The 12,970-nt window shown below is 46.8% G+C and overlaps 1 protein-coding gene across 1 annotated transcript in view; it reads right to left on the bottom strand.

Moving 5' to 3' along the window:
- Nucleotides 1-3,459: 3,459 nt before the first annotated feature.
- Nucleotides 3,460-12,970, bottom strand: part of LOC144246355 (uncharacterized) — a 374,059-nt gene continuing 364,548 nt past the window's right edge. The window contains exon 5 of the mRNA XM_085565239.1: nucleotides 3,460-4,759. Coding sequence (XP_085421365.1) covers nucleotides 3,919-4,759 — 841 coding nt within the window. The 3' untranslated portion in view covers nucleotides 3,460-3,918. The remainder of the gene's footprint in view (nucleotides 4,760-12,970) is intronic.

Raw genomic sequence — 12,970 nt, 5'->3', positions numbered from 1 at the left:
GGTTAGATCCACCCCTCGGTCTCGTGCCCACTTGTAGGTGGCATCTCTGCCCTGATGGCCTGAGGCATCACGGGCCCATTGTGCTCATAGCAAAAACCACTGGTTGAGGCTCACAATCTGGTTTAGCTGCTGGTTTAGGCTCACTGTCTTGTTTAGCTGCTGGCTTAGGCTCCCTGTCTGGTTTAGCTGCTGGTTTAGGCTCACTGACTGGTTTAGCTGATGGCTTAGGCTCCCTGTCTGGTTTAGCTGCTGGCTTCCAGCCGGGGCTGTTGGCTGCAGCCTGAGTGACTGGGATCGCTGCTGATTTATCTCCTTGCCCCCCTTCCTCTGTCTGCTGCCCTACAGTATCTAGCAGGGTGTGATAAGCACATGCCAGGGCCCAGCTTGCTGCAATGATCTTTTTCTCCTTAGACTTATCATGGCATTTCTCTTTCAGGTACTCTGCCACCTCAGCTGGATTCTGAATTTGTTCACATGTTCTTGAGTTCCCTCACATCTCCTGAATTGAGAGGTACCTCCACATAACCTAGTCCCAGAATTTGGGTTGATTGTCCGTGCTGACCAACATTGGGGTTAGGGATCATTCCCAAAGCTACTTCCCTTCATGGATATAGAGCTTGCCCTTCCCTTTCTATTTCCCCCCTTGTTAGACTACGAGTAATGCAGTGATTTTCCTCAGGGACCGGCTCTGGGATTTCTACCTCTTGGTTATCAAAATCTCCCCCTTGATCTAAATCGGGGTAGACTGCGGGTGGTGCTGGTGGGGCTGGAGGAGGAGGAGGGATGTATGGTAGAGGGGGTGCAGTTGGAACTTCCTCAGGCTTTTTATTTTTCTTTTTCCCTCCCTGGGTGCCTCAGGCAAAAAGTTTTGCTCTTGTTTCCCCCACTATCCAGAGAGCAGCATACTTGCTCTCTTCCATATCAAAAGGTTCTTTGGAGTTTGCATAAATGTTTAATGACCGGCAAATCCAGTCCTTGAAGTTTCCAAACTGGCCAAAATAAATTATCACTACAGATGTGTTTTCCTCCCCATTCTTTTATACAATAATGTATCATTTTTGCCCTATCTTTCCCTTTCCTTGAAGGATATTCATCCCAAGATTTTATCATTAGACCTAACGGACTGTCAGGGGGGATCTGGGGAAGCGTTACCGGGTCCCTGTCCCCATGGAAGCAGAGGGCTTGCTTTTCCTCTGTCCCATCTCCCAGGACACCTTCAGGCACACACACACTCGCGGCCCCTGTTGGTGCCCAGCCCCTCGCGGGCTCTGCAAACCGCACTACTCAGAGCTCTGCCCGTGCCTCGTCCTACAAGGACGTCTCACGCGTTATGTCCTGGGATCCCAGCCCAACCCAGCGGATCCCCACTTTTATACTCACGCTGTCCTGCATCTTCACCCGGCTTCGTGCACAAAGATTACGGGGTTACCGGTATCCCTTGTGCTCAATACCGAATTTGGGTTCGTCGGTAAGGGTCTGGGAAGGAAAAGCCTGCACCAGGGCCGCTGCAGAGGCAGCGGGGCGCCTCCCTGATTAGGAATTCCCACCCGGTCGCCCTTATCCGAGTCACGGCACCAAATTTGTTATGGACAAATTCAACTGGGGAGACTAATTATAGATAAATCAATTAACAAGAATTTATTAAGCAAGCGGTATTAAGCAAAAGAACAGTGCAGGGCAGCCGGGGACCCTCTGCTCTGCCACGGAGCACCTTCCCCCTTTGACCTTTTTGTTTTTATACGTCCCAGTTGACGTATTTTCTCTCGATGCACTCTGCACGGGTGCAATTGGTCGCTGGGGGTCTTTTTTTCTGCCTTTGGAGGTCGCAGGAATGAAGGCTCCTCATCTTCCTTGCAGATTGTCCTTGGCCTAAAACTAAACTTGTATATAATTAGATACACAGTCTTCTATGCTAGTTGCATTCCCTACTCAGTTCAAATTCTTGTCTCCTTTAACACTCATTTTGATGAACAATGACCTTTGTATTTATTACACCCACTCTCTCCCAGTGCCCCCCAGCGTGTCCATCTCTCTGCTGCCCTCGAGCTCCTGGCCCGGCCCCGGCCGCCTGCTCCCATCCAGCTGAGGTGGTTCCAGGGCCAGCAGGAGCTCTCTGTGGTGGCGACCAACGTGGTCCCCAACGGGGACTGGACCCACCAGCTTCTGGTGCTGCTGGAAACCCCAACCCGGGCCGGGCTCACCTTCACCTGCCAACAACATCAGCCTGGAACAACCTGTGAGCCGGAACTGGGGTATGGGGGAGGAACTGGGGGCGCTGCGAGAGCCACTGGGATGTGCTGGGAGCAACTGGGAGGGAGTTGGAGAGAGCCTGGTTTCAACTGGGAGAGGAGGTTGGGGGTTTGGAAGGGCTAAGAAGGGGTTTGAAGGATACTGGGGAGGGTGGGATGGGGTTCTGAGGGTCCTGGTGGGCATTGGGAAGAGACTGGGAGAGGATTTGGGGGTCCTGGGACAGTGGGGGTGACTGTAAGGAGGCTGTGGGATCCTGTGAGTGACAGGAGGGGCTTTGGTGGGTCCAGGGGAGGTCAGGAAGGGATCAAGAGGGAGGTTTCAGGGGATCCTAAGTGGGCTGGGAGTGACCTGGAGGGTGCTGGGAGGGGCCAGGGTGTCTGTGAGAGTTTTTGGGAGATCCTGACCCCTGCGGACCACCCAGAGATGCTGCTGGATGCTGCCGCAGCAAGATGCTGACAGGAACTGGAGACACCCGAGTTGGGCTCTGTCTTCCTGGCACTGGGGATCGGGTTCTACCTGCGCAAGAATGTCTGGGGGGTCCCGTGTGTCGTGTCCCCCCTCCTCTAGAATGTGTGTGCTCCCCTGGGGCCCCCAGCCCGGTGTCACCCCCTTTTCTCTGCCCACAGAGCTCCTGAGACGCCGGCGGCCGCAGCCGCTCCCCGTGGCCTCGGGCCGAGCCAGGACCTTCCCAGCTCTATCCCCACGCTGATTTTGGGTGGGTCGAGTGTCCCCCCAGCCCTGCTGTCACTCTGCCCCTGCCCGCCTGCTCCCAGTGTTCCCAGTAAAGCTTCCCAGTTAAACCCAGCCCAGTTCATGGGGGCACTGGGGAGGGACTTGGGGGGACCCCACGGCGGGGCCGGCCCTGGGCAGGGAGGGCGGGTCCAGGTGGGGAACACTGCCTGCTGCGGGTCTGCCCGGCAACTGGTGAGTCATCAGGCCCGCTCTCGCTGATTGGCTGACTCTTCTCCACCGCGTTCTCTCATTGGCTGAGGAGAGGCCCGGCAGTGCAGAGAAGGAACGGGAGAGATCCCGCCCCGAGCACCGGCACGGGGACAACAGACCCAGCCTGGGCACAGGGAGGGAATTTATTACCAACCAAACCACGGCAGCACCAGGAGAAGGGAAAGAAATCCCTCCAGCGCCTTCCCCCACCCAACGGGGATCACCCACAACAGGGTTATCCACCATGGAGAGACGGGGACATACGAGTTTAGAGCAAAGCCAATTTTATTGAGTGTACCAGGTGTTTATACAGGGATTGACTTGTATGGTGCTTCTAGAGGGCTCTGTTTTTGGTAACAATTTCCCATTGGTTACACATTCTTCGTGACATCCAGTAACCTGGGAACATTTATCTTATCACAAACACTCGCACCATTTTTTCTGGTCACTTCTTGCCCAGGGAGACTTAAACTGTGTCTGTGTCTCCCACAGTTTCTGCTCAGTCAGGCCTCAGATATTCGGCCCCTTTATCAGCTCCATTGCTTTACTCTCTGTTTTATTCCCCATACGGGGACACCAGGGCTCTGCCCAACGGGGGTCACTGGGGATCATCCAGCCCGGATCCTCCCATGGGAGATGGAGCTGCAGCAGCACACCAAGCTCTTCCCTCACTCTCTTCCCTCACTCCAAGTTCTTCCCTCACTCATGGCACTCACAGGGCTTCCCTTAGTGGTGCCTCCGTTGGTGTTGGGTCAAGTTTGAGATCTGTGAAAAGCTCTTCCCACACTCCCCACACTTGTAGGGCCTCTCCCCGGTGTGGATGCGCCGGTGCACAGTGAGATTGGAGTTTTCCTTGAAGCCCTTCCCGCAGTCGGGGCAGCGGTAGGGCCTCTCCTCTGTGTGAATCCGCTCATGTCTGAGGACATCAGAGCTGGTGTGAAACCTCTTCCCACACTGGGGACATTCGTAGGGCCTTTCCCCAGTGTGGATGCGCTGGTGTGCTCGCAGGTATGAGCTCCACCCAAAGCTCTTCCCACATTCCAAGCACTCATAGGGCCGTTCCCCAGTGTGGACCACCTGGTGCTTGATCAGGCCAGACCTGTCTATGAAGCTCTTCCCACACTTCCCACACTCGTAGGGCCTCTGCCCGGTGTGGATGCGCTGGTGCATGGTGAGGCTGGAGTTTTCCTTGAAGCCCTTCCCGCAGTCGGGGCAGCGGTAGGGCCTCTCCTCTGTGTGAATCCGCTCATGTAGGAGGAGATGGGAGCTTCTCTGAAACCTCTTCCCACACTCCCAACACTCGTAGGGCCTCTCCCCAGTGTGGATGCGCTGGTGTGCTCGCAGGTGTGAGCTCCACCCAAAGCTCTTCCCACATTCCAAGCACTCGTAGGGCCGTTCCCCAGTGTGGATCACCATGTGCCGGACCAGGTCCGAGCTGTCTCTGACACTCTTCCCACACTCCCCACACTCGTAGGGCCTCTCCCCAGTGTGGATCCTCTGGTGCCGGGTCAGGTGGCAGCTCCAGCTGAAACCCTTCCCACATTCCAAGCACTTGTGGGGCTTCTCCCTGCCATGAGGCTTCTGCACCAGCTCCGAGCTCCGCCTGGATCTCTGCCCGCCTTCCTGGCTCAGGGGGGCTCTTTCCTCCCCGCAGCTCCCTGGGCTGGGTTTGCAGCTCCTCCTCCTACAGCATCTCCGGGGCTTTTCCTCCTCCTCCATCCAGCCACGCCCTGGAAATGACAAATCCTGGTTTGAGGGAAAAACAAGAGAAGAGCACCTTGGACTGGAGGTTCCTCCTTGCCCAAGTTCATCTCAGGAAGTCATTGGGAATCTTGTGTCTGTAAGAACCTCCAAAACACGAAGTTCCAGCCCAAAAATCCCACAAACTTCAAGACACAGATGAAGCTCAGAAACACCAAGATTCACCCCGTGAAGATCGTGGCTCCATCTCCATAGTCACCTGCTGCATGTGGGGGGAGCAGCGCTCCTGGGGCTGGGGGGAGGCTGCAGACACAGGGAGGGGTGGAACCTTCTGCTGGTTCCTCTTTCTGCTCCTCCTCCTCCTCTTGTGTCTCTGCTCTTCCTCACACTCCTCTTCCTCCTGCCATTCCTCCTTCTCCTGCACAAACCCACCTTCTCCTGCCACCTGCATTGTTTGACTATTTTGTTCCTCAAGGCTGCTTCTCCTTCCCTTCTCCTCCTGCCCCCAGGCCCAGCAGCCACTGCCGGCTCCCTCTTCCCCCCACACCCACAGCATCCCAGCGCAGGGGCAGGGATGGAGCTGGGGCAGGTCGGGCTGGGGCAGCGCTGGGCTCTCGGCCGCTCCCGCCCGCACTCGGTCCCCACTGCAGCCGCTCCCGCCAGGACAGCGCGGGGGGGCCCGGCCTTGGCGCTGCCCCACTCCCACCTCCCCAAATTCCCCTCGCGGGGCCATGGGGCCGAGGGGGGGGCACAGGTGGGGTCCAGGTGGGGAATGCTGAGATAACTTTAAGAGTGGGTCCCCAAGAAGAAGAATTGGAATTTGTGGTAGACACAGGGGCAAAAAGAACCTTTATGTTAAATATTCCAAAAGGTTATAGTGTAAGCAAAGATACTGTAAAAGTAACAGGACCAAAAGGAGAGAGTTTCACAGTACCCATTATTAAAAATGTGGCAATAGAGGGAGAAACTAGAATTTGGATGAGGGATGTTTTCTTGGTCCCAGGGGCAGGTACAATTTATTGGGACAAGATTTACAAGTGAAATTAGGAATAGGGGTTGTTCCAGAAGATGGGAAGATGACAGCTAGACCTTTAAAACTAGGCCAGGAGGATGGAAGAAGAATTAACAAGGAAGTTTGGGCTGGGGAGGGAAATAGGGGAAGATTAAATATTGACCCCATAAAGATTACAATTGAGGAAAAAAAAATTGTCCCATACGTGTACGGCAGTATCCTGTATCTTTAGAAGGACGGGAATGTTTAAAGCCAGTAATAGAAGGACTAATAAAGGATGGGACATTAGAACCTTGTATGTCTCCCCATAATACCCCAATACTCCCAGTAAAGAAGCCTGATGGGAGCTATAGACTGGTACAAGCCTTAAGGGAGTTTAACAAAAGAACTCAGACCCGCTATCCAGTGGTACCAAATCCTTACACTCTTTTCAGTAAAGTTCCTCCCCAGCATCAGTGGTTTAGTGTAGTGGACCTTAAAGATGCCTTTTGGGCTTGCCCATTAGCCCAGGAGAGCAAGTAATCTTTGCTTTTGAATGGAAGGACCCACTAACTGGGAGAAAACAGAAATTAAGATGGACAAAACTACCACAGGGGTTTACAGAATCCTCAAACTTATTTGGACAAGCTTTAGAAACAATACTACAAACTTTCCCCACTCCCCCTGGAATACAAGTTATCTAATGCATTGATGATCTTTTACTTTCTGGGAAAGCTGAAGCTGAAGTTAGAGAGGCTACTATAAAGCTTTTGAATTTTCTTGGGGAAAAAGGATTAAAGGTATCAAAAGGGAAGCTGCAATTTGTAGAATCAGAGGTAAAATATCTTGGACACTTGATTAGGAAGGCTAGTTGAAAGCTCAACCCAGAATGAAACACAGGGATTCTATCCCTTCCCCCTCCCCCTTCAAAGGGGGAAATCAGAAAGCTACTCAGATTATTTGGATATTATAAATTGTGGATTGAAGGATATACACAGGCAGTAAAATTTTTGAATAAAAAAATTGACAGAGGGAAATGATATAAAATGGACCAAAAAGGATAATGAAAAACTGAAGAGAGCCTGACAGAGGAATGGTTGAACGACAAGGGACATGATACTGTAAAATTAATCCAAATAGGGAGGGCTACGTGACTGCTGCAAAGTTCGCATGGCCCTGAAGAGTAGATGGTGTGCAGAAAGCAGGATATTGAAACTGCTTGGTATGTAGAAGTAGATAGAGAAGAACAAAGGAGTACTAAGCTGTTCTAACTGCAAGGCCAGCTGGACAGGCATGTATCGATCATAAAGATACTTTTAAGATAATAGTACAAGTCACATAGCAACCAATCATGAGCTCGGCTTTTGCAATAGGTATGAGCTAATTAACGAACATATATAAACTGTGTAATCTGTTACAATAAACTGAGACTTGATGATCATGATATCATGAGTCTTGTCTCCCGCGGCATTCCCTCTAACAAAAAACTAAGAAAAATGAAGTTAAAACTAGCCCCAATATCAACTTTAAGCTTACCTGCACTAGCAAAACCCTTTCATCTGTATGTAAATGAAGAAAAGGGGGTAGCTCATAGGGTTTTGTTTCCAGAGTGGGGAGGAGTAAAGAGACCCGTGGCTTATTTATCAAAGATGTGGGATCCAGTAAATCAAGGCTGGCCAGTGTGTATTCAAGCTACAGCAACTTCTGCAATCCTGGTAGAGGAAAGTCGTAAACTGACTTTTGGAGGTAAATTAATTGTGTACTAAATTTCTTCCAATTTGCATTGTGATTTTTATCTTGAAATACATAATTTACTGTACTCTAGGATTGAAAAACTAGTTTACAGCTGTGACATAGCAAAACCTGCTATTAATTTGAGTCAATGCAGGCTGTTCAATCAAGTGTTCTCAGTGTGTAAAGTTAAACTAAAGGTAACACCAGCTGCTTGGTAGGTCAATGAGAAACATTTTTCCTTCCAACCAGTCCTTTTTCAAGTACCCAAATGTATTTTGCTTTCTTAGTTTTTTTGTTTTCTTTGTTTGTTAGTTTTTCTGGAAGTGCTAACTACTTGCAGTGCATCTAGAACAGCAATTCAAGTTGTGCATACAAAACACTTGTAAAAAAATAGGGCTCATTTTTTCCCACAATGGGAGGTGGCTACATATAGAAAAAGGAAACCTACAAAGCTAGATGAAGAAAAATTTCAGTATCTTCTACTGTAAACTGTTAATTTGTTACTTTCAGCATCACAGTGGGTATGTGACACACACATATGAAAAAGATGGTGAGGGAGAGCTCTGTTTACTACAGTTTCCTATTTCTTGAATGAGTTAAAGAGCTATGAAGCAACTGTGATTCCTTGTGTGGATTACCCAGGCCTGCAGGGAGGGCTTGGCCATGATTCCCTCTGTGCTGCAGGCAGCCCTGCAGCGTGGCAGCAGTGGCTTGCCTCTGGTGAGTTTGCAGGCAGGGTGCTCCAGCACTGCAGTGCTCAGGGGCAGTTTCCTACTTTGACATCAAAGCTTAAATTCAGGAGTGCCTCTTCCCATCCAGTTATTTTTTGTACTGTAGAAACCTCTTTAGACAGTGTTTCCTGGCAGTCAAAAAGAGAGTATTGCAGAGATAAATTCCTTACTTGCTGTCTCCCCCACTGTATCCACATTTTGTCTATTCCCTCTTCAAATTATAGATTGGTAAAACTCATGCTCTGTGTCCTCAGATGCCCTTCCCAAATCAAACCTTGGCTTCTTTGCAAATCATATTGCATGAACAAGGATTGCCTTAAATTTTTTAGTGCAGGCAAGGTCACTTTGGAAGTAAGTTGTGGTTTACCTTGTTCCTACAACCCTTCCAAGCTTGTGAATGGAAAATTGTGACAGCAAAATAAGTCTTTAGTTTTAGCACTGTCAGCTGTGGGTAGCTGGTAGCCCTTGGTGGAGGGTGCTGTGAATTACAGGCCTGCAGAATACATTAAACAAAAGTAATTAAATTTGTAAGGAAGTTGGAAAAGGAGGGAGAGGTGTTTGGCAGACTCACCTCTCCAGGATGTAGGACTAATGTTAGAAAGTGGTCTGATGTTGGAATGTGGATGTTGAAATATGAAGAGAGAAAAAGAGAGCGAAAGAGAGAGAAAGGAAAAGAGAAAGCGAGAGAGAGAGGGAGAGCGAAATACACCCCAAAGTCCCCATACTGTCGCTATTTGTAAATTCTCCCCCATTCCTGCTAGACAGAGTCACAACAAGGGGAGGGGAGTGATGAAGGACAGAGTCAAAACCAAAGCTGTGAAAAACAGGGAGAGCTGGACCACCAATAGAGATAAGATCAAAGCAGAGATAGCTGACTCTCACAATATGGTTTATTTTTTTAAACAAGACTTCTTTTTTTCCTTCTGATTTTTGTTGTTAAGGAAAGGAGGTTTTTGTTCTGAAGAATGAGTCTGTAAGACTAAAACAGTTAGATGTTGCCTAAAAAGCAAAAACCCAAGAGATGTGATACATCTTGTGTTAAATTTGGGCTAGTCTTTTTTTAACTACTTATAGCTCACAGGAAGAAGAATTGGCCTCTGCAGGAATTAGCACAGCTGGATACAAGAAGAAGAAGCAGCTATAGAAAAAGTTTGTAGTTAAACCCAGAAAGTTTTGAAGAAAACTAATGGTAAAAGTTAATGCAGTATTGTTTTTCTTTTAACACTGTGCTATTAAGAAGTCCTTTCCAGATACCAATGAAGCAGCAATCCCAACCATGGAAAAGAGGGTGAATTCATGACAGGAAAATAAAAGAATTTGTGAAGAAACGTGAGGAATGGACTATCACATCTAAACTGGGTGATACCAAACTGACTTTCAACCAGGACTGGGTGGTAATGGTTTGGGAAGACCCACATGATCCAAGGCAGGTACAAAGAACAACACCTAACTGAGAAATAAGGCAAAGCTTGCATCACTGGTTCTAAGCCCTGCCTGAATAAGCCCTGAGACGCCTCCGACACCTCCTTGGCAGAGGAACACTGCCACTTCAAACAGGAGGATCGGGAGTGTTTGAGTCAAAGAGTTCTTATAGTCTGGCCTTAGCCTGTGACTTGTACAGGGAAGAAAGGAAATTGCCATCAGTGCTATGCTGTATACTTTATTTGATTCATCCCAATACTGGACACACTAGCTGGGTTACAAGTGAATGTTCAAATTATGGGAATAATTGGTGTTATAGTTCACAAAATCTATGTTCTCGTTGCAAGAGGTATCAGTACTGAATCAATCCCCTAGACAGAGAGAACCCAAACCAACTGAAGTAATAACTCTGTTTTGTAGATGGGAATTATCAGTGCCTGTGAACTGAGAGATACCTGAGGAATGGTGGGAAACCACAGTTAAAAGGTGTCAAAAACAATTTGCCTGGAAATGAGTAAAAAAGGAGTGACAAGGGAAACAGAGGGCAAGCCTGGATTGAGCACTGTACTCACCAGCGAGAAGATCACACGTACCTGCTGTGGGCAGCAACCCCACAGGCAGGGGAGGTGGGGGTATAAGCCATGCCAGACCTCTGTCATTCCTGTTTCTGTCTCTCATTTGTTGTCTTTTCCCTTCTGAGATAGCAGCAAGATCGTGTCACAAATGCTACAGAAAGTGTTACATGGAAAGAAACCAAAGTTCCTTTTGGTTACACACACCCATGTCAACAGCCACTGTTATAACCCATCCAAATTAAGTACCTGCAGGAAAAAGGGGGAAAATTATCACATTACAAAGAACTTAGGGAAAAGTAGTAATACTTGGGGCATGGAATGTCCAAAAGGAGAGAGATGGATTTGTTTTACATTTGATCTTAGAAATATAGTCCAAGATTCGGTAAAGAGACAATTAGTAAAAAACAAAGGTAAAAGAAGCACAGCAGTCTAGCTCTGTATTAACCCCAAATTATATCCTGAGTCATATTAAATGACTCCAAGCAGTTATAGAGAAGATAATAAACAAAGCTGCTCAGGCATTGGAATTAATATTGAGTCTGCAAAGCCAAACATCACCTGCAGTGTGTTAAAATATGTTGGCTTTATGCTATTTATTGGCTAAAGAATGGGGTGTACAGATTGTTGGAAATAGATGGCAATGAGGATGTCATCCTGGAAAAAAAAAAAGGATATCAGAAAAAAATTATGACCCAGGTATCAGTCCAAATATGGGAAAATAATGTTAAAAACTAGCAGGTGAGGTAAGGTATTGAGAATGGGATGAAATTAGGAATTAGGATTCTTCCTTTTACGTGTTACAAGTGTTTTGACATTTCTTCTTTGTTTAATCCCATGTTTTATTTGATTACCAACAGAGTCCAAAGAATGCAAGAGGATAAGAAATATTGCTCAAAACAAATTAATTATAATGATTAAGAGGCGGGATTGTGAAAAATGCATATTTAAGATTGGCTTTTCACAAATGTTACAATGAATAATATATACGTAATGTTAGAAAGTTATGCTGTATTAATTCCCTTACGTATTGTGTTAAGTGTAGTTTTAGGTTACAACATAATGTTAAAATAGAGATTATGTATGTGGGGGGAGTTTTCTTTTTAGGAATGAGATGCTCCCTTCGAAGAACACCTAAATCTTCCAAAGGAGAGGAATTTATGGCTTCTTATCAGAAGAAGATAATTTCTTCAGGCCTTGCTCAGACTTGAAGACACCAGGGGATTAAAGGAAATAGTTGAGATACAACAGAGTTTCTTGTTTAGAATAGAATGTGTGCATAACCATGAAGGATGTATGAATATGCAACAAGTGTATTGGTTTAAGGGTGATTCCTTTGTTCACAAGTCAAGCTTTTCTTGGGACGTCCGTAATTCTTTGCTTTTTATTGTCTTGTAATTGTCCTAACTCCAAAATGTATTACTGTAATTGTATTATTATTTTTAAAACCATTTTATTATTATGATACTTATAAAATTTTAAAAACAAAATGATTGAAATTTTTCAAAATTTACAAAACTAGATGAGATTTAAAAGTGACCCTTTAACTCATAAACAATAAATAGATGATTTGAAGGGGAAAAAAAAAGCAGCAGGTTGTGGGGGGGGCACAAGTGAGGCTGCTGAAGGCTGCTGTGGAAGAGAAACTGCATTCCAGGCACCCAGAAGGAACTTCAGAAATGCAAATTAACACTGCCAGGGCAAAGTGGGGACAATGTACCTGGCTCTTCTTGCCTGGGGCAGGAATTGGCTGATTCCCTCTGCCCCTCACCCCAAGCTCTGCCTGCTTGCACAGATGGAATCTGCAGAGCTGAAGGCAGAGCCCATGCTGAGGATCTCTGACTCTGAAACAGAAATGGCTGAAGCTGCAAAGGGAAACAGCAAATGGAGAATGTTGGGAAAACTTCACTAAAATAAGGGGGGGATCATCCCTCTGCCCACTCCAACATCTGCTGTCACTGTCTGTGCTGTACAGGGTGTATCAGAGCACTGGGATTTTGCTATAGCAAGTTCAGGAGTAAGAAAAAAAATGATCAATTGATGCAGCCCCAGCTTGAGGGAGCACCCAAACGTGGGGAAAAGATGAAGGGGCACCAGAACAAATCCTACAACACCATGGACCAGCCCCTGGGAAACAAAATTATTTTGTGGAAAATGCATGTTATATGGCTCTGTGCAGACAGTTACTATATGTATTATGTTATATTGATTAGTTGTGCTGTATTAACATTTTAACAGTATGGTAAATGTAGCTTTAAGGAATGAGAACAACTAAATTCACTCTAGGAACACATAGATTGTCCAGACAAGAGGAATTTATGGTTTTCTTACTAGAAGTTAATTTCTTGTTAATTTTTGGAGGATGCCGTGGGGATTAAAAAAAACAGCTGACATACAACAGACAGAGTTTCTTGTTTGAAATAGAATGTATGCATAACCATGAAGGATATATGAATATGCAATAGTGTATTTTTTTAGGGGTGATTCCTTTATTCACAAGGTATGCTTGTTGTGGCTTAAGTGCCCAAGAGAGCATCCAGACATCTGTAAGTCTTTGTTTTTATTGTCATGCAATTGTCCTAACTCTAAATTTTTATTAGTCTAATTGTATTCCTTTTTTTTTAACC

The sequence above is a fragment of the Lonchura striata genome, chromosome 35 (genome assembly GCF_050655825.1).
Source record: "Lonchura striata isolate lonStrDom1 chromosome 35, ASM5065582v1, whole genome shotgun sequence".
NCBI lineage: Eukaryota > Metazoa > Chordata > Aves > Passeriformes > Estrildidae > Lonchura > Lonchura striata.
This window is presented reverse-complemented; position numbering and strand designations above follow the sequence as displayed.